The following is a 22,849-nucleotide window of genomic DNA, read 5'->3' on the forward strand; positions in this document are numbered from 1 at the left end:
CCAGAGGTGGGCACAGTGAGGGGGGGACAGACACCCAGAGGGGGACCTGGCTATATTACCCTTACTCATGAGAACACAAAGATTCAAGTTTTTAACTATGTATTTTGTCACATTGGATATTTTTGTGTTTTGTATCTTATAGTTGCCTTAGAAAGCCATTTTGTAAAGGGGTTAAAAAGTAAGCTAGACAAGATGTATTTTATACTGTACTAGCTGATATACCCGGCATTGCCCGGGATTTACCCCCCTTGACAGCTGGGTTCCCCCCTCCCTTCACACCTCCCCCACCCTCTTCACAGCTCCGTTCCCCCCCTTTTCACAGCTCCGTTCCCCCCCCTCCTTCGCAGCTGCAGTCTCCCCTCCCTGCACTCCACATAAGTTCCCCCCCTGCACCCCACATCACTCTCCACCCCCCTGTGCCCCACATCACTCTCCCCCCCTGCACCTCACATCAGTCTCTCCCCCCTGCACCTCACATCAGTCTCCCCCCCTGCACCACACATCACTCCTCCCCCTGAACCCCACAGCAGTCTCTCCCCTCTGAACCACAGATCACCCCCCCTGCACCCCGCAGCACACTCCACCCTGCACCTCACATCAGTTTCCCCCCCTGCACCCCACATCACTGTCCCCTCCCTGTACCTGACATCACAGTCCCCCCCTACATGACCCCCCGGTCCTCGTTTCCCCCGCCCCGGTCCCTGGCATTCATGCTCCCCCTACCCAGTATCCGGTGCTCCTGCGGGTTATGCGGTGAGTGGGGAGGCGGGTGATGGCCGCCGCTCAGTCCCCCCCATCCCCGGCGCTCCCGCGGGTGAGGCCGGTGATGCCGGAGCCGCCTGAGCCGCCACTCGTTCCCCCCCGGTGCTCCCGCAGGTGAGGTGGTGAGTGGGGAGGTGGGTGATGCCGGAGCCGCCGGAGCCGCCGGAGCCGCCGGAGCCGCCGGAGCCGCCTCTCGTCCCCCCCCCTCCGTCCCCGGCGCTCCCGCATGTGAGGCGGGTGATGCCGGAGCCACCGCTCGTTCCCCCCCCCCCCCCCCTCCGTCCCGGCGCTCCCGCGGGTCAAGCGGTGAGTGGAGAGTGCGGATGCGGCTTGATGCGGGAGCCGCCGCTCGTTCCCCCTCTGTCCCGGTTCCCGGCGCTCCCGCGGGAGAGGCGGGAGGCAGCGGGTGATGCGGGAGCCGGTGGTGATGTGAGGCGGGAGGGTGTAGGGTATGAGGGGCGGCGGGTTGAGGTGAGGTGGCGTGCCGCTCGTGCTGGAGGGTGTGAGGGGTGGCGGGTTGAGGTTAGGGGCAGCTTCCGGGTGTGGGTGGTGTGACTATCATGCCCTGCTGTGACATCAGCCCACCCCGCAGCTCGTCCGCCGGCCAATCACAGGCGGCACAAATATACACACAAACATTTTTTCAGTCTTATATATAGATAGGCATCCTGTATTTTATTTTTTGTTAAAACATTTCTTGCGTTTGATCTTAAGTAACCATCATCAACAGGTAGGATATGAATGTCTTTATAATTGGCAAACTGAAAATATTCAGACTCGAAGCACCTCACTACATTGTTGACTGTATACATCTGGAGTCTAAGGCTGCTATTTCTATCGTACATTAATACAAATTAACCTAAAAATTGAATATACTGTATTTGTCAAAATCTCTGTTCTGCTTTTTGTTTTTGTTTTCTGTCAGTCTGTAATAAATCCAGTTCAGTAATATTATATTGTAATATGTATATTAATTCGGTATGAAGACAAAATGCTAAGTATATTGTCTGATTTGAAATGGTTCTTTCTTTCGTTAGTATATACTGATAAATTCAGTTACATTGGGATTGTATTTAATTATAGTGCAGCTGTGCTGAGTTTTCTGTAGAGTAGCCCTATGGTTGACATTTGAGTAACTATAGACAACTGTAGTTAGAGCTGATGCAACCAGAAGAGGCTATGGCATTAGGTTGGGTCTTTCCAGAAGACATGCCATAATAGCTTATTCTCTGTATGGAGGTGTGGGCAGTTCCTTATCAGATCACATCAGTGATAGCAAGAGCTGATTTAGAGATATTATCTAAATAAATATCTAACAGGGTAATCTATAAAAAGGACAGAGAACAGAAGGATTATACTAGGATGAAGATAGAGGGATTACACCAGAATTATGTGAGAGAGATGGGTTAACAACAGGAGATGGATAGAAGTTTTATCATGATATTAAGATCAAATATAAGTATTTTACTCAGAAACAGAAAACTATGCAACTATCTTTACGAATATTATGACATATTTGGAACGTCACCGCCATTTTGTACTATTTTTGTATCTTCAAAATAAACGTTTCTTTTTTTTGCTGAAACCAGAATGTTGCATATTGTGGAGCTGGGTTAATCGAAGAAAGAGAAATTAGGAAATTTTACATAGCCGTTTTCTGATGTTACAGCTGCTCTGTTAGAATCCGGAAAAAAAACACCAGCCTTCTCATCCCCTGTACCCTATGTTTCCACTTAACCTTGTTTAAGATTGTAAGCTCCGTGGGGCAGGGCCTCTTCTAATAGAACACATTGTATCCTACCTCTTCTAACATAATGTCAATCTTGTCTGTAGCTGTTACATACTGTCCATGAAATGTCTGTAAATTGAATGTATAACCTTTGTTAATTTAATGTAACCATATATTGTCATCACTACTCTGTGCCCAGGGCATACTTAAAAACGAAAGGTAACTCTCAATGTATTATTTCCTGGTAAAACATTTTATAAATAGTTAAAATAAACAATTTAATTGTTTTAAATTTGCTACAGAATGGAAATCCCCAAAACCCTTACTGTAATGGAATAGATGGAGTGTTGGAAGCCTATTACAGAAGCTTAAAAAGTGTACAGCTTTATGGGCCGACAAACTTTGCCCCTGTAATTAATCATGTGGCAAGGTAAGAAAAATTATTACTTTTCTAATTGTATTGTTTGAACTTTAGCTAAAACTAAAACCTATGCATAGGATGTTGTTTCCCGAGTACACCCATAACTCTATGTGCCTTGAGTGAAAAAATCATTCTGTTTTTTTTAGATTGGAGGCTCACCTGAGTAGACAACGTGTACAAAGAGTGTCATTTTCATTGTATTTGTGATTTAGGGAGTGTAGGAGGGAGTAGTTACATGATGAGCATACTGTAGATGATGAGATGTATCAAGCTGTGCGTCACTATCTCTTCCTTCAATCTGCATTAAAAAAAACACCAGATTTGAGGTGGTGTAAATCTTTGTTTAGAAATATGTTTAACCATGCTTGTTACATATGACGCATCTTAAGCACAAAATGGTGCACACTATGAAAACCACCATTTCACAGTTGTGAAATGGTGGTCAAAACAAGCTTTCATGCGCATTGACACCTTAATTGTTACAGTGTATGGTTCACACTCTGTACAATAAAGTCTTCCAGCTCCATACCAGTGATAACCGGAAGCTATAATCTGTGTTTTATACACAGAAGAAAAAACAACCGACTGGTAAGCTCAAAGGTAACGTACCTGGAGGCAGAATGCCTTTTGCGATTGCAGTTGGAGCTAGGGAGCATCAGAGGGAGAGAGTAATGGAGAGTGTGCTGCTATATAACCGGAGTTATCCATATGGTATGATGCAGCACGACCGGATCAGCTTGGAGTAACCAATACTCACGATGCAGCTATCCTAATTCACTCCTTGGCTCTCACTCTCTCCTCATTTCTTTCCGTGCGCACACGGATGACGTAACTCCTCGGCACGAATTCGATCTGGAACATCAGAAAAAAGGGAGAAGATCGATGTCGCAGCCATCCAAACACAGGGACTCACCAGGAAAAAATTAAAATGAAATATTTATTGGAGTTACATTAAAAAAGAACACTCAGGACGGACAAAAAAAGAAGAACCTCCTCCCATGCGTTTCGGGCATGTACTGCCCTTTCTTCGGGCGTAAGTACTCCTTGAGAAAGGGCAGTACATGCCCGAAACGCGTGGGAGGAGGTTCTTCTATTTTTGTCCGTCCTGAGTGTTCTTTTTTAATGTAACTCCAATAAATATTTCATTTTAATTTTTTCCTGGTGAGTCCCTGTGTTTGGATGGCTGCGACATTGATCTTCTCCCTTTTTTCTGTGTTTTATACACAGCCTGTTTTTTTTTTTTTAATATATATGAATGTCGGCTCACTGTCTTTGCTGTCCTTATGTTGCCCACCATTTGGAAACACTAATTAGAAAATAAAACTCGCATACATTATTTCATTTTATTTTTTTATTGCTTCTAAAGATACAAACTGCACAGAATACGTTTCAGAAAATTACAGCCTTCTATATAGTCAAGTAAAGAATTCCATCAGTCAAATCACCTTGTGCAGCGTGACATTGTTTGAATGACAAACACCCAGCAGTGTAAACAAAGCCAGACTACTTTGTCAACTAGAGATAGTGAGGTGACACTAACAATGACAGCACTTTATGTTTTATCTTACAGGGATCATGTTGTCATATTATTTGCTTGCATTGTTCACTACGGGCTAAATCCACGAAGCTCAGTTAAATCAGGTTCATTCAAAACATAATGGTTGTTCTACATCTCATTAGAGTAGGCTTAACAGCACCGTCCTGTAATAATAATGTTATGTTATAAATAATGGTACGATAAGTACAGTATTTCTTAGCGTTACGCCGATCCAGACCCTGAAATGGATGTACTGTATAACAAGTTGAGAAAGGATAGGAGAGGGAAATAATTCCGGGAAATATCACTATGGCCTGGATACATCAAGCTGCAAAATGGGGGATAGGCGGGAAGGGGAAAAGTGACTCTCGCATCAGCTTAATATACAGTATAATAAATAGTAGCAAAGGTGCAATAGGGGATAAGGAGTAGTTATAAAGTGAGAGACAAGAACACCTTTTTGAAAGCACTCATTGTAGTATATGATATGATGAATAAATTAATAAGTAATACTTTAATAATAATGGCTTAAAATAAATGGATATAAAGATGAACTAATAATAAACAACTAGCACGGGTGACCTAACATATAAAACAAATCAATATGCTCAATACAAAAACTGAAACGAGGGGGAAATCCGTAACAAGCAATTACTTAATAGTAATAAAATGGCTCGCAACTGATATAGAAGAGAACCCCTAGGTTCAGCACTAGAAAATGATTAAAAACCTGTACATTCTAAACAGGTAGCAAGAGACTGACCATTATAATAATTGTAAATAAATGACAAATAAATGTTCCTCCTAAAGCCACAAATAGCATAGAATACTCCCAAACCGATGTGTCAAATAACACAGTCAAAATATACTAGGTGCACAGCTAATATGAAGGCACCTTGAATGCTTAGTCCAGGATAACAGCAAATCACTAATAATTACCTAGTTGTTAAATATACATAAACATGATGAATCCTGATACATAAAGTGCATAGAGCCCACAAAGTGTGTTGAAATGGCCCTGAGGCACGGATCTCGTCCATATCAAGTTATCGCCTCCTAAATTAAGACTTAAAAATGCACTTAAGTAACAAAAGGTAATAGATGAGGAACAGTTAAATTTTGAATCTAGGGATAGGGTGGAACCACAAGTGTAACACACACACTTAAATCAGCAACCAGCTACTGTAGATTAAATGTAGCGACAAACGAGACACTCTGGTATATACACCAGCAGTATCTAAACCTGGAGGATACTGTGTTACTAGCGCCATCGTCAGGGCGTAGTAAACAAATATAATGAATAAACCTTAACTTAAGGTAATATTGAGCCCGTAATGGCCATTAACACAGTGTGTGAAATTCAAAACTGCCTAACAGCAACTTGCGGCTGAACCGGCACTCAGCAGTGCCTCTCACCCTCATCCCGGCATTAATGCGTCATGACGTCAGCCTGGTCCCGCCTCCCACCACATTATGGGCTCAATATTACCTTAAGTTAAGGTTTATTCATTATTTTTGTTTACTACGCCATGACGATGGCGCTAGTAACACAGTAGCCTCCAGGTTTAGATACTGCTGGTGTATATACCAGAGTGTCTCGTTTGTCGCTACATTTAATCTATATAGTAGCTGGTTGCTGATTTAAGTGTGTGTGTTACACTTGCGGTTCCACCCTATCCCTAGATTCACAATTGAACTGTTCCTTATCTATTACCTTTTGTTACTTGAGTGCATTTGTTAGTCTTAATTTAGGAGGCGATAACTTGATACGGACGAGATCCGTGCCTCAGGGCCATTTCAACACACTTTGTGGGCTCTATGCACTTTATGTATCAGAATTCATCATGTTTATGTATATTTAACAACTAGGTAATTATCAGTGATTTGCTGTTATCCTGGACTAAGCATTCAAGGTGCCTTCATATTAGCTGTGCACCTAGTCTATTTTGACTGTGTTATTTGACACATCGGTTTGGGAGTATTCTATGCTATTTGTGGCTTTAGGAGGAACATTTATTTGTCATTTATTTACAATTATTATAATGGTCAGTCTCTTGCTACCTGTTTAGAATGTACAGGTTTTTAATCATTTTCTAGTGCTGAACCTAGGGGTTCTCTTCTATATCAGTTGCGAGCCATTTTATTACTATTAAGTAATTGCTTGTTACGGATTTCCCCCTCGTTTCAGTTTTTGTATTGAGCATGTTGATTTGTTTTATATGTCAGGTCACCCGTGCTAGTTGTTTATTATTAGTTCATCTTTATATCCATTTATTTTAAGCCATTATTATTAAAGTATTACTTATTAATTTATTCATCATATCATATACTACAATGAGTGCTTTCAAAAGAGTGTTCTTGTCTCTCACTTTATAACTACATCAAGCTGCAGTAATCTAAAAATGCGGTATTGGTGCCACAAAAAGTGCCTTATTTTTATCGTGCAATACATCAACAGTGCACCGCCAAAAATAAAGCAGTTTTTATTGAATCCGTTAAAAGCATCAGATCCGAGAAAAAAGAGTCATAATACCAAATTTTTAGGTAAATGTGACTTAGATATGCAACCATGGTTAATGCACATGGATATTGTAGCCAACTCACCTTTTGCCTGTGCAAGGTACCTTCAATTAGTTTATATTAACCCCTTACTCAATTGCAACCGTATCTATACGATTCCACCACCCGGGAAATGCAAATAAAAGGTGTCAAATTAATATTTGCCAGGGTCTCAGGTCCCTGATTATTATAGAAAACTATGCACTTAATATACATAAATCTGTTGTAGCAAAATGTGTCCGAAAATGTAAATACTTTCTCCAGAGCGTGCAACAGTTCATTTAGAGCCCAAAGCATCACTTATTAAATGTTTTAATAGATATATAAAAATACAGTACTTGGATTACAGAAAAAGGATTACAAGAACATACAATTACAATAAATGCATATCTGGGGCAAATATACCCGTTCATAGATCAATCTACTCTATTCTCTGAATTTGAATTTTTTTTAGCAAGTGTAATATTAACTTTACTTTAATGTAGTTTGATGTATCCGGCCCAAAACCTGACTTACCATTATGTTATTGTCCTTTTAATGTCACTTTATGTCAATTGTGTATGTTCAGTCAGGTTAACATCATGCTTAGTGACTAAACAGAATTCTTTTTCCCCCATCCACAATTTGTTTTCCTTTTACAATCCCCCTATTATCTATGTTTTCGTTACAAATAATTATCCAATATTCAGTATATTTAATACCTCATATTATTATATTTTATTATATATCATGCTGTTAGATTTTTGCGGTTATATTTACAATTAATACAATCAATAATAAATATATATACATATATTAATATATATATAGACATTTTAAACTTATAAAATATATAACAAAGTAATTCCATATCTCTGTTTTGCCTATGTTTATATTTATGGTTGATTACTTGTACACACTTGGGGTGATTTTAGATCAAAATTTAAGCAAATTGCTCCACTTTCATCTTTTTTGTCAATATACTGTATCATCAGGCTCTTTGCTCTAAGTTTGTGTCGTGTGCTACAGCTTGCAATTTGGGGAGTGTAAAAGGAGCTAGGAAGGAGCTAGATGATGCACAGATTATAATGAGCTGTATCAAACTCTTCATCTGTGTGAGTCACTTTTGGAAATTGGAACATTGATCCACATGAATATTGCTATCCAATTGTATCAGTAGAGAGGTGTGAACCTTTACACAATGAAAGACCATGAGAAACAAATCCATGCATACTTTAGCTTTTGATATTCATATATAATATCTATGAAATCTTAATCATCCATTGAACATCATTGTGTTTCCTGTTGCTTTTATTAAGAGTAATTGTTCTCTTCATTTCCCATAGATATGCTACTTCAATAAAGGATGGCTCCCAGTACTTTGTTCTGCTGATTATTACAGATGGAGTTATCTCTGACATGGCTCAGACAAAGGAGGCTATCGTAAATGTAAGTAAATTGTTCTCTTTCTGAAGCACAGGTAGTTTTCCATTTAGGTTCTGTATGCACCTGTAGTTGTGTAATGTCCTTTTGTTTTATTGTTTAATTGCAAAGTTCAGTATTTGAAAGTTAAGAATCATTTTACAAATGTAATGCTTTTCATTCCTGGTTTGAAAATATGATATAATATTCTGTATAGTGGCACATTTCTGATATAACATAGGATTAGCTATACATGTACACAAATAGGCAGCACTCTGACATTTTGTGGTCATTATTAAACAAAATGAAAAGCCATCAATGTGTACTGTAATGTAGTAATGTAGTATATATTCAGTTCTGGTTAACTGTTCTTTATGGTAAATATGAATCATTGTTTTATTCAATTATTTATTACTGCAATCAAAGGAATCACAATGAATTGTAGAAATAAAACATTTCCGATTCTTCAGAATATTATTGTCACGGGAGACCAGGACTAACACACCAGGGATCAATTTGCCAGACAGAAACACAGAGTTTATAAAATTAATTTATTGGAAAAATAAATATTCACAACTATGTACAGTAAATAAACACATACTTACAACTGGGAAACCGGGGTACACTATAAACTTAGGTGCAGGGATCTCCCTAAAGAGATTGTCCCTGTCTGTCTTCCTGCAATTTCCACTGCTGCGTCTCCCAGTTACACACAGCTCCTTCCCAAGCTGCTTCTTCCCATGCTGCTTCTTCCCATTCCCTTCCACAACTAAAACTGAGATGAGCTTATCTCATCTGGCTAGGATTCTCCTTTCCCCCAAGTGTTTGCAATATGACCTATTCCTTGATTGGTGGTGTTGGGGGGGGGGGGGAGGCGAGGGTTTGCAACAACAACCCCATTTGCATGCAATAAGTTACTTGGAAAGATCACACACCATTTGGCCACTGGAACCAGGTAACATATTATATATGTATTATATATATATATACACACACATTCACATACACACACATAATACATATATATAGTATATATACAGTTGTGTGAAAAACAAAGTACACCCTCTTTGAATTCTATGATTTTACATATCAGGACATAATAACAATCATCTGTTCCTTAGCAGGTCTAAAAATTAGGTAAATGCAACCTCAGATGAACAAAAACACATGACATATTACACCGTGTCATGATTTATTTAACAAAAATAAAGCCAAAATGGAGAAGCTACAGTATGTGTGAAAAACTAAGTACACCCTTACTGCTTCCATAAGAATTAAGATGCTAAGTAGCAGACAGGTGCTGCTAATCAAATGCCCTTGATTAATTGGTCATCAGCAAGTGTGACCACCTCTATAAAAGCTGAAGTTTTATCAGTTTGCTGGTCTGGAGCATTCAGGTGTGTGTTAACACAATGCCAAGGAGGAAAGACATCAGCAATGATCTTAGAGAAGCAATTGTTGCTGCCCATCAATCTGGGAAGAGTTCTAAGGCCATTTCCAAACAATTTAAAGTCCATCATTCTACAGTGAGAAAGATTATTCAAAAGTTGAAAACATTCAAGACAGTTGCCAATCTTTCCAGGAGTGGACGTCCCAGCAAATTCACCCCAAGGTCAGACCGTGCAATGCTCAGAGAAATTGCAAAAACCCCAAGAGTTACATCTCAGACTCTACAGGCCTCAGTTAACATGTTAAATGTTCATGACAGTACAATTAGAAAAAGACAGAACAAGTATGGTTTGTTTGGAAGGGTTGCCAGGAGAAAGCCTCTTCTCTCTAAAAAGAACATGGCAGCACGGCTTAGGTTTGCAAAATTGCATCTGAACAAACCACAAGACTTCTGGAACAATGTCTTTTGGACAGACGAGACAAAAGTGGAGATGTTTGGCCATAATGCATGGCACCACGTTTGGCGAAAACCAAACACAGCATATCAGCACAAACACTTAATACCAACTGTCAAGCACGTTGGTGGAGGGGTGATGATTTGGGCTTGTTTTGCAGCCACAGGACCTGGGAACCTTGCAGTCATTGAGTCGACCATGAACTCCTCTGTATACCAAAGTATTCTAGAGTCAAATGTGAGGCCATCTGTCCGACAACTAAAGTTTGGCCAAAATTGGGTCATGCAACAGGACAATAATCCCAAGCACACCAGCAAATCTACAACAGGATGGCTGAAAAAGAAAAGAATCAAGGTGTTGCAATGGCCCAGTCAAAGTCCAGACCTCAACCCGATTGAAATGCTGTGGCGGGACCTTAAGAGAGTTGTGCATAAACAAAGGCCCGCAAACTTCAATGAACTGAAGCAACGTTGTAAAGAAGAGTGGGCCAAAATTCCTCCACAACGATGTGGGAGACTGATAAAGTCATACAGAAAACGATTACTTCAAGTTATTGCTGCTAAAGGTGGTTCTAAAAGCTATTGAATCATAAGGTTACTTAGTTTTTCACACATGGCTTCTCCATTTTGGCTTTATTTTTTGTTAAATAAATCATGACTGTGTAATATGTCATGTGTTTTTTTTCATCTGAGTTTGTATTTACCTAATTTTTAGACCTGCTAAGGAACAGATGATTGTTATCATGTCTTGATATGTAAAACCATAGAATTCAAAGAGGGTGTACTTTCTTTTTCACACAACTGTGTATATATATATATATATATATACATACATACACACACACACACACACACACACTACAGTGTTCGACAAACCTATACATTTGCACGCCCCGGGCGAGTGGATTTAACATCGTGGCGAGCTCCTATTAGCCCAAGCAGCACACATGTGGTACTAGGTGGCGAGTAGATTTTTTTGTTCGGCGAGTAGATTTTTTGGTGATTTGTCGACCACTATATATATATATATATATATATATATATATATATATATATATATATATATATATATATATATATATATATACACACATATATACATAATGCAGATGTATTATTCACAGGTAGAGGTGATGGCAGGCTTGACCTTTATTAAAAGCCGGCACGTTTACCCCTGCCGTCACAGTTATCACCTTCATTAGGTCCTCTTCATACAGATGTTGCAAAACTTTCTGTCCCCTTAGCCGTGGTCCAAAGGGCGAAAGTCTACGGCACTGCCAAGGGGGGGGGGTCCATGTTTCCAAATCAGACCTTTCACAGGCATCGGGACCTTCGCCTACCCTGGTGAGGAAAACAGCGAGTCTGGCTACATCTGTATTGTAAAAATTAACAATCTACCATTTGTGAAAGAGGAAGTATGACATTTAAGATGGTCGCATTAGCTGTATTTACTTAACAAGATATTTATTTTAGCTTATTTAATCCTTCATCGAAATCCAATCCTTATCAAACTCAAGTGAGAACTGAGAATCCATGGACTACATACGCATTAAAAACTGAAATGTATTTGAATACATTTATATCTGAAAATGTGTTTTATACAAGATATCAAATATCGTTACTGATGTTTCTTTTGAAACCACACATGCAGGCATTTTTACTTCTTTGCTGCCAATGGGGCCTCTAATGCATTGATGGACAGACCAATATGCTCAATGCCCTCTGGTAGTGAAGGGGTTGAAGGTCATCCATGTATCCCCAAATACAACAACTGTCTGCCTTGACATTTTCATGATCTATGTGTTTTTCGGTCATTGCTCTGCTCCAGGCAGACCATCTAAATTGTTTTTGTAAACTAGCAGATGTTGTGCGCTTGCTGCAAAGAAGATGATCCTAAAATATTTATGGCTATGCTTTAATTTATTTAAAAATAGCAATTCTCATAATATGGGGCTCTTATTAAAAGTAAAGCTGCTTGAAATGTTTCTTAAGGTCAATGGCTGTCTTTTAGTTGCAGCCGTTGTTTTCAAGACTGATAGTCTTATGCACGTATGCTAATTTATGCACTAAAAAAATGGCAGTGCTTGAGTTGTTAGGTAAAGACAGAGCAGTTCCCGATTGAGTGCTTGAGTTGTATTTGTCTGTATGTGTCCCATTATTATGGTCATTAATTTAAACGGTGTATCTTATTAGTTCAATTGAATCCAATTAGTATATTTGATTGCATATGCTTTTAGATTAAATCAGTTGTAAAAGAAAAACTGCACGACACTTGGGTAAAAGCGTTTAATTTCTGTCACTATCTAATGCTTTAAACAAGTGGAAGTAGCCACCTCTCTTAGACTTGCATAGACTCACAAGCTACGTTCTAGCCCCCAAATACCCCTGTTGCTGCTGCTTCTCAGAATGTTTCTTATGATACAGTATCTGTGTAAGGGAGTCACTTGGGTAGAAGTCTGCAAAGAGGCCTCTATTCAATATGCTGACAAGCTGTCTTTTTCATTTCAGAGAATGAGACTTCAGACTTGAAGAGAAATCTGCTTTATAGCATATTGAATAGGGGCAATAGTGAGCTGAATTCCATCTTATCGGCAGATCGATAAAGCCCCATAAAGTCAGAGCTCATAACATGACGTTACATAAAACAGTAATGGATGTTATTTTCCCTGCGGTTAACACATAATAATTATATGCAAAAATAATGGCTATTGTGTATATCATTAGCATATGCTGAACATCACTTTAGTGTAGCGCAACACAGCGGTACCTTTCAATAACGTGGTGTTAAGTATGTCTTAGCCGTATTCCCATCCAGACCCTAAAAAATAGCAAAAACGGCGGTGGTGGTGGTGGTGAAAGAAGAGGGGGAAGGGGAGGTATCGAAGTCAATGGATACTCAACTAAAATAGTAGAGTCCTCCTCCTCCCCATCCACCACTGTTACCACAATTTTTGCTCTTTTTCAGGGATAGGAGTAAAGCCAAGTTTAGGTATACTGTAACTTCTCTAACATAATGTTAAAGTAGCAGTACTATTTTCTTTCTACCTTTTTTATTATTTGTATATGTAAAGCATGTGATGATGTATAATTCTACATTCTTACCTAAGCTGGCAATCATTTGGTTCTCGTGTTATAAATCTGTCAAAATCCTGATTGTGTGTGTAGGTGGACGCTCACAGAGGTATGCAAGGGACACTGGTTATGGTGAAATTAAATAAGGCTTTTATTGAGCCTGTTTCCTTAAAATCAGGAAACCATCCAAACAAGGGGAAAACAAAGCTTCTATTCACTTGGGAGTATTTCTAGTGAAATACTATGCAATCCACAACTCCTTTAGATAAGCATGTCTCCCAGCCCCAAACATATAGCATGAAATGAACAGATATAAAAAAAGTCTTGTAAATGAAAGTCTTATCTGTTAGCTGGGCTGCTGTATGGGAAGCTTCTCTGCTCTCTTGGAACCGCACCCTTGTGTGCAAAGGAAATATCAGGCTCCAGGTTAGAATCTTGTCCCCTTTTGTCTTGTGGTCAGCTTGTCGCTCAAGACATCTGTCCTTCCTTGTGGTTTGGAGGGAAAATCTTCTCTGTTCCTGGTTGCTACCTTTTCTTCATGGTTTGTCAGCATTCAGGTTTAGAAGTTTCCCCTGTGTCTTGAAAGCAGCTCTGCTGTTTCTTCTGGCAGGGCTCAAGACAAGTGTCCCCATGTCAGTCTCACAAGTTGTGAGAGTCAAGGACAATCTCTGCTCTGTCTCCAAGTTCAGCTCAGGTGTGAGCTAAGGAGTCTCACTTCCTGTCTCAAAAGACAGGCTTTTCTAAGCAATCAGGCAGGTGGTGTTTGTTAATTGACTACCAGCAGTTAACCACCACACTGCTGGATTAGAGGCACATTACCTGAACAGGGATAACTCCCCTGTTACAGTGTGCCTAACATAATGGCTGCTTCAGTCAGTGTAACTCAGCAGCTACAATGTATCCTTATATGACTGCGGTAACATTATCTATTGTTACAGTTTGCAGCTCAAATTGCTGGAAATATAGGCAACAAATGATCACAAAAACAGGAATGTGTTGCAAAGATCTTGTACTGCTTGGGAGATGGGCTAAAGCCTGCTATAGAAATCAAATGATGCGTTAAAACTCATTAAATGGCATTAAGAGTTGAATAAAAACAATAAATAAACACAACAGTCACTATTACCTAATACTACAAAATAAAAAATAAACATGTAAGATTTCACATGTTTTGCTGTTTTAAGTCTCTGTGTTACCTTTAAAGCAGCAAAACATGAGATGTTTTTTTTTTAAATAAATAAGTTCTGTTATATTAGATAAGTGATTTTTTTTAAAAATTCAACTCAATGCAATTTTTAATAACTTTTAAAGCATCCTTTGATGTCTATAGCAGGCTGTAGCGCACCTCTGTTACAAATATTCCCAGCAGTTTTGAACGGAAAACTGTAACAATAGATAATATTATCTTAGTAATATAAGGATATATTGTACAGTAGCTGCTGAGTTACACTGACTGAAGTATTGATTGAAACTGAAAGGCAGCCATTATATTAGGCACACAATATTTTTTACAAATGTATAACAGAAGCACTAAGCAATGGCCAGCTTAGGTAAGAATGCAGAATTATACATTGTCACAGGCTCTACATATATAAATAAGAAACAAAAATTGATATGTGTGCCAAATCGCACAATTTAGTACCTTACCGCAGGGGTGCACAAACTGTGGGACGCGCCAAGGGTGCAGGATTTTCTGGGGGGGGAGGGGGCGCCGCGCTTGCAGAGGCCCCATCCTCTTCCCCACATTTAAATTAAATGGTGAGGCCACTGTAACTGTGCCGGCTCTTTGGCTACACGTCGCCATGACATTGTGGCATCAAATGACGCCGCGGGGTCAAATGCACTCATGTCTTACCGCAGGATAACAGATGCAATAAGGTTGACTGTAATCTGTATATTCAGACCTTGAATATCTTTAGGCATATCACTTCTTAATCATTAAATTATATTAGACATTACAACCCAGTTATATCTCCAACTAATGACTGAATATCGGGTAACAAATTTGCATTTAATTAAAAAACTAATTAACTTGTACTGGTCCTGCGTCCTGCATTCTTCATAGAAAGTTTATGGCTGAAATCTAGGCATATAAAACTAACATGGGCCTTCAGTATTTGAAATAATAATCTTTACTGCGCATCCAAATGCTCATAAATCCAAATAGCTATTTCAGTAATTGTCATAGAACTTTGGACCTAAATGGAAAATATAATTATAAAGTAATCCTTGTCTTAGAGAAAGATCTGACTTGTAAGCCATCATGATTTCTGAGACTTACTGAATTTCAGCCAATAATGTCAGACACATCAAAATTGATGCATGACATCTTGGCCTCTTCAGCATGAAATTGAAATGACAAAATGTGCTCTACAAAATTTACATGTAACTGTTGCATTAAAGATATATTTTGTGCAATATTAATAGCTGTCAGACATAGTCCATGTCAAAAAAAGAATGTTCTATTCCATAATTTTCCATAAGAATGTTTTCTCGCATCTGGACATTTTACTAAAGTAGAATTCTTCATGCAGCTTGTTTTTAGATTTTTTACTTTCATGGCGAGAGGGGTTTGAAACATATCGAGAGAAAAAACATTGGAAGTAATGTATTCCTATCCCTATCCACCCCCTGATAGTGAGACAATATTTTCTCTCTATTTCCGGTTTCAACTTCTCTTCTTTAATCACGAATTAGCATGTTTATCATGTTGTCACTTTATACTTTTATAAGCTGATAGAACATGTGTTTTCTTTAAAGGCCTCCAAACTTCCAATGTCAATTATCATCGTAGGAGTTGGACCTGCAGAATTTGATGGTGAGTACTGTTTTTTTTTTTTGTTTGTTTTTAAAGCCATATACACAAATACTGTATGATGAGCAACATAAATGATTACATATGCAAGCTTATCCTATCAACAAAACTGCTTTGTTCAGTGACTAAAAAAATCAGCACCACATTGACAAAAAATATCAGTAGTTAATTAATATAATTTTACTATGGAATCAATAAAGGAGCAAATGAAAATGGTGACTCCTGGGAGGAGATTCAGCTCTATCTGCCATGATCTTGGGAATCTGTTTTAGGTAACTAAACAGAAAACGGTGATCTCTTTCAAGTTGGTACTAATTATTCAAAGATCTTCTATACACAGTGCTGCGTACAGTGCAGTACAGTATTTCATCATTATTATGCACCCCCATCAGATACCTGATGTTCATTATCGTATTCTACTATCATGCTGTGCTAGCACATTTCTGTTTTTTCTGCAGGTTAGTTAGACAATCCTCAGGCATTCAGCAGTAACTTTGACTTGGATGGTTCGTCCTGTTGCAGAATTTAAATGAAAGAAAGAAAAATTGTAGTTACTACTCATTGTTCTCCTAGGTGGATTTAAGAACAATTAAGTGGGAGAGACAGGTTAGAATCCAAGCAAAAATAATAATAATAATAATCTAGCTTTTAGCATTTTTTTTTCAACCATTATCGTAGTGACGTATTCCCTACATTTAAAATGTACAATTTTGGTAATTAAAATGTAACCTTGTACTGAACCCTAAGTGAGACTCATTGTCAAGTGTAAAACAAAATAGCCCATTTTAAAAATCAATATGTAACCAATAAGTCTGGAATTATGTCTGATTTCATTTTTTGAAGAAATATATGGTAACACCTTGTTATGGCTGTTTACTTGCTGTCTGCTTTGCTTCTAACATTTGTCACAGTTATATCAATTACAGTGAGATGTACTACTGCTTTACTTATTTGACATGACTTTCAAATTGTTTAATATTTCCAAATACGCTTCTCCCCCCTTCAAAACAAGTAGTTTGACAGAGAAGGTTTAGACAAAAATGTTCCGTAACACGATCCGTTCAAATGAGAGAAGCCTTTAACAATGAGCAGAGTACATGGAAAGCAAAGGACATCTCATTAGAACATATTTAGTAAAGCAGCAGGGTGTAAAAATATATGTATGAACTATCTTACTGGCTTCTTCATTCAGTTATCAGCAGGAGATTTGTTACTACAGCAACCAGAATCCAAACACGAATCTCGACTTGGTGGTTAATATATGTTTGGAGAACAAGCTGGCTGTAAAATGGTTTCCCAAACCCCAAATCCAATTTGCACTGTGATCGCAGGGTCATTTAATAAATCCAAAACCTGAAGGGGATACGTTAGATGTAAATTAGTGCTGTATAAAGGGCATCGTCTTTGAAACCTGTTAAGATCCCAGTGCCCGTGTCTTCTGACCTTTTGGCTCTTTGTGACTCAGGGTTAGACCAGAAACCATAAACCTTTGAATATTAGCTTGGAATAGGTCATAAAAAGAATAATAAATAATTCATAGGTCATCTGGGCTAAATGAATAGCCGGTAAATAGACCATTTAATATGTTTATACAATTTCTCTGTCACCCGAGCCATAAAACACAACTATTATAGTACATCACCTGAAAGAAGTTTGTTGTTAATGCAGTGATATCACCGGATATAAATCCCACAACACTAAGTATAGTGCTATCAGTTGAGTGTTTGAGTGAGTATGAAACGTGTTTAATGGGAGCTGGCTGTGTTTTTCAAAGGCCCTTGAGTCACCTGAAGCTTATATATATTTTACAATGTTGTTGAATAAATGTTATTTTGTATATTTTTTATTTTAGAGGCACTGTTTTGGCTAAACATAATTTTATGTCCCTCTGGCAATAAATATAATGTTGTGGCAACATCGCTGTTCTCTTCCCATGCTTGCATGTCATCTCTTATCCATTATTCCCCCAACGGCACAATTCTCCAATAGAATCTTTAATAAATGTTCTGTGGTTGATATAATAAAGCTATTTGACTGAGATGTAAACAAAAGCAAACCAAGAAAAAAATATACTGTATAGTCTCACACAGCACAATAACAAATTATCAATGTAATCGTCTTCCTTAAAAAGATGAAATCACCCTTTCAGTAAAAAGTTTAATGGTGTGGAAATTAATACTGTACTTGCCCAATTTTTTTTTCAAGGCACCAATCGCACATTTAAATCATTAAACATGTCTCTGTCATTATCACATGAGTTCTAGGAGAGACTAACAATTTAAGGTACAGTATGAATTAAGAGCATAGAGATTTTTTGTTGCTGTTGAAGAGTTGCTTTAGACCAGGAGTGGACAACTCCAGTCCTCAAGGGCCACCAACAGGCCAGGTTTTAAGGATATCCCTGCTATAGACATCCATCCCCCTTCCCTCATTTAATAGAGTTCAGATACACCCAGTTAAAGGTGCAATCCCACATTGTCGGCCCTCAAAAAAACCTTTGTGAATAATTTAACAGACTAATTGGATTCCTTATACAAGTATAACTGTGCTAAAAGCAAAGGTTTGTCTGCTTTAATTTTTTTGAAAATTATTTAATTGAACATTGTGTATTTAGGGGCCTCCAAATGGGGAAGTGTTTGTCAATCAAGTGTTTTCTTTACCCTTATCCCACTATGTCCTTTATCAGAGAATCAATACAGACAAGGGGGGGGGAGGGGCCTTTGTGTGTGCAAACCTTTATTGAACACAGTGACATCTTTCAAAATCAACACCTCCCGCTTCCCCCAAATCTCAACTCACCCTTTTTACAATCTAACTTTAAAAATAATTTCACAATAATAATAGATGTCAGAATTTGGCAAGATAAAGATCTGATCACAGCACTTATTCCCTCCCCTGCTGTCTCTGTAAGTTTCCCATTAAACCTCTTAGATTGAAAGCTCTTCGGGGCAGGGATTTCCTTTCCTATTGTCTGATTTTGCTGCACTTATTGTATAATTATAATTCCCTGTACTGTATTCTTTGAAGCGCTGAGTACACTTTTGGCGCTATATAAATAAAGACATACAATACAATACAATCACCCAGATTAAACCCATTAACCCATTAAACATGTCACTGGCATTTATTTATCCTAGGAGGGATTACCTTTCTAAACTGCCCACTGTCACATACAGTAATTACTGTTAATGCTCTGTCTGTGGTCTCTTATGTGTTCTTCTTAGTGACCAAAGCTACACTAATTTTGTAAGGAAATTAGTTATTCTCTAAAGTGCAGTAACTATTACAGCCTATAAAGTTGCTAATCACTATCGCTGTTTAGAGAATAACACAGTAAGGGGATTCTGATTAACAGGCGTTAGAAGCATTCCACTTCATTCCTTTATAGACATTTGAGTCTTCTAAAGCAGGGATGCGCAAACTTCTGGTGCTGCGCCCCCTACCTGCTCTCCCCCAGTGCTCGCGCCCCTCCCTTAACTTCATGTGATGTCACGTGACCCTGCGGCGACATTTAATGCCCCGTTGCCTGAAGCCGGCTGAATCACGGTAAGTGATATAGAAGCTACATGTGGGCTAGAATTGGCCTTTTTGTTGGAAACAGAGTGAGAGGAGAGAGGCAGTTTTAACTGCATTGTTGGGGTGGCGCTCCTACATTGTGTTGTGTGGACATTCCTTCTGTGACGCTGAGGGTTCCATCCAAGCGCCACGAGTGCCGATCCCATGGATTCAGCTATACCACCACTGAAGTGGAGAACATCATCCCTCCCCTCTTCTGACCTGATGACATCTCATACTGATAAGTATCTGCCCTGTACACCCACAGCATCAGTATTACTGCTCTGACTACACCCTGGCTGCACCTTCCAGTTCCTGGAAGCTTACAGATTGTCTCCCATTAATGTTTTTGTATATTTGAAGTGAGTGCATGTCCTGGCGGCCTCTCTTGACTTTGAATACATTTGTGTCTTTTACAAACAGTATTATGCTATGGAGCTGGCGCTTCTTTTTCTCTTGTTCTTATATATATATATTTACCTCACTGTCTAAAAGTGGCAGGAAGGTGGCAATGGGTGTTCAATAATTTGTATAGTGGCTCTTGTGCTGGTAGGTTTAACCATGCTATGTATGCTAGAAAAATATACCCGGCTAAAGTGGGAATGGTTGCAAAATACAGGATAAGAATATATCTGATAAGACAAAGCAATTACTGAGGAGAGAAAAAATTAAGCAATCCCAAGATAAAAGAATAGGAATTTATGATTCAGAGCTGTGCAAGATGATCTGCAAATTTATAACTAAAGATATAAGAACATGTATCTGTGATATAGTGAAGAAGACTACCAAAGATTACAATAGCTTAAAGAAGAAGAAGCAGTGACTTATGATTGGGAAATAGCAAATCATTACACTCAAGCCAGATGGTGGATCAACAATAAGACTGTGCACTTATCATAAAGAGCGTTAAGAACCTCTTCATGAAATTGTACGAGAAGACAGGTAACACAGGACACAATCCAACAGAGGAAGGGAAAGAAGACACTACCAATGATGTGCCATTACAGAAGAAGTGTTAAGAGTAATAAAATCCATGAAGAATGGGAAGGCTTCCATAGAAGATGGAATTACAACAGAATTCTTGAAAGAAGCTGGGGAAAAAGTAGAAAAAATCCTTGTAAAACTCTTTACATGTTGCTTGAAGAACAGGAAAATTCCAGAAAAGTGGAGCAATGCCATACTGTAGTTATTCTCATTCACAAGAAAGGAGACAAAGAAGACCTCAAGAACTAGAGACCAAGCAGACTACTTCCGATCAGTTCCAAGATTTTTACGATGATCCTCACTAATTGGCTGCAACCGACCCTGGGCTTTGGCCAGCCTAGAAAATAAGCGTGATTTTTCAGTGGCTACAGCACAATGGACCACATCCAAGTCGTAGAAGAAGTGATTTCCCAAAGTAATGAATGCAATCTACCACTCAGCTCAGGATTTGTAGATTTCAAAAAAGCATTTGATTGTGTCTACACCTCAACAGTTTTAAATGCATTAGGAAGACAAAATGTTAAAGATGCGTACATTAATATTATAAAGAATGTGCAAGAATGCCACATCAACCATTACATTACATGAATATACAAGCAAGACAAGGACTGACATGGACCAACCAGGGAGTGCGACAGGGAGACACGTCACCAAACCTTTTTTTTTTTACAGCAACACTTGAATTGTTCAAGACATTGCATTGGGAAGAAAAAGTAATCAAAATCAATGGTGAATACTTGCAGATAACATTGTTACTTTTGCCACAAGCTCAGAAGACCTCCAAGAACAAATGATCTATAAATAAATAAATACATGTTTACAGGACCTTCTAGTACAAACATATCCTGTGTTTAAAATAAACAGGTTGGGAATGTTTTTTTTTTTTCTCAAAAAAGGGATTTTTTTCATGTACAAATGGTGGTGTTTGTAATGCAGGCTAACTATTGTTATTGTGCCTATAGTGGTAGGAAATATAGTATCACATCCTACAGTATGCTAATTGTTCTACTACCCATGGCATTTACCTCTTGAAATGTCCATTTAAAAATGAAATATTTACATTGGAAAATCACAAGACCGTTTAGTCTTAGATATAATGATCATAAATGCACCGTTAAATGTATTAGGGATAGACACCTCAGGGGAGAAGTAAGGGAGGATAGAAGTCCAGTTGCAGTCCATTTCTTACAAACAGACATCGTATTTACACTTTGAAGGCTGTGATCCTTGAACAGGTACACCGCCTTTGGCGGGGCCGTGACAGGGACAAACTACTTTTGGAATGGGGAGCATTCTAGATCTTTACCCTCGATATTTTGTCACAAAAGGGTATGAATATAGGTTTGAGCTACAAATGCTACAGTATATTAATGAAGAATGAACATATAGGAGTGACATATTTGTGCCTGATTGCATATGTAACAGGAGACACTACCCTGGCTAGGGTGTGTCTGGACAATGCGAGTCAATGTCAGTTGCTTTATGCTATGAAAATCTCATATATTTTAATCTGTGACACCCCTTGGTTCTCTCTTTGGGTTGACATTCGTATTAGGTAATTTAGTGCCCTAATTTTGGGTCAATATTGGTTCTTTTGATCCTACCAAAGTGAAATACTGTGATGATTAATTATGGGACATTTTTTAACATTAAGGATAGGGATGTCATGGGAGAACTGGAACAATTAGGATTTTTTTATATGGTATAAAATATATATTAAAAAATAAAATTATCTTGTGTGGTTTGATCAAATTTTTCATTTTATGTGTGTGTGTGTGTGGGTTTATGAGAGTGTCTCTGTGTGTGTGTTTGTGTGTGTATTTGTGAGAGTTAAATAGTTACATACTAGATAATGTTGAAAAAAGACATTCTGTATGTCCATCAAGTTCAACCTATGCTAAAAAAGGGTGACAGATACTTATCCTATATTTGTATTTCACGTAATTTGATCCAGAGAAAGGAAAACAAAAAACCCCAGTGAAACATCATCCAACGATGTCTTATAAGGAGAAAAATAATTCCTTCCTGACTCCAAATAATGGAGATTTCTCCTTGGATCAAAATCTTTCTCATGTTTACTTCTTTGGTATATTCCTGTATACCTATCCTTTCTAAAAAGTTGTCCAACCCTTTTTTTGACGATATTTATTGCATTTGCCATCACAAACTCC

At 38.4% G+C, this 22,849-nt stretch overlaps 1 protein-coding gene across 2 annotated transcripts in view; it reads left to right on the forward strand.

Moving 5' to 3' along the window:
• CPNE8 (copine 8) overlaps positions 1-22,849 on the forward strand; it is a 458,893-nt gene that overhangs the window by 404,684 nt on the left and 31,360 nt on the right. For both annotated transcript variants that reach the window (XM_075599768.1, XM_075599767.1), the window contains exons 16-18: positions 2,794-2,921; positions 8,334-8,436; positions 16,085-16,142. In XM_075599768.1, the coding sequence (XP_075455883.1) occupies positions 2,794-2,921; positions 8,334-8,436; positions 16,085-16,142 (289 nt within the window). The remainder of the gene's footprint in view (positions 1-2,793; positions 2,922-8,333; positions 8,437-16,084; positions 16,143-22,849) is intronic.

Source organism: Ascaphus truei, chromosome 5 (genome assembly GCF_040206685.1).
Source record: "Ascaphus truei isolate aAscTru1 chromosome 5, aAscTru1.hap1, whole genome shotgun sequence".
NCBI classification, from domain to species: Eukaryota; Metazoa; Chordata; class Amphibia; order Anura; family Ascaphidae; genus Ascaphus; species Ascaphus truei.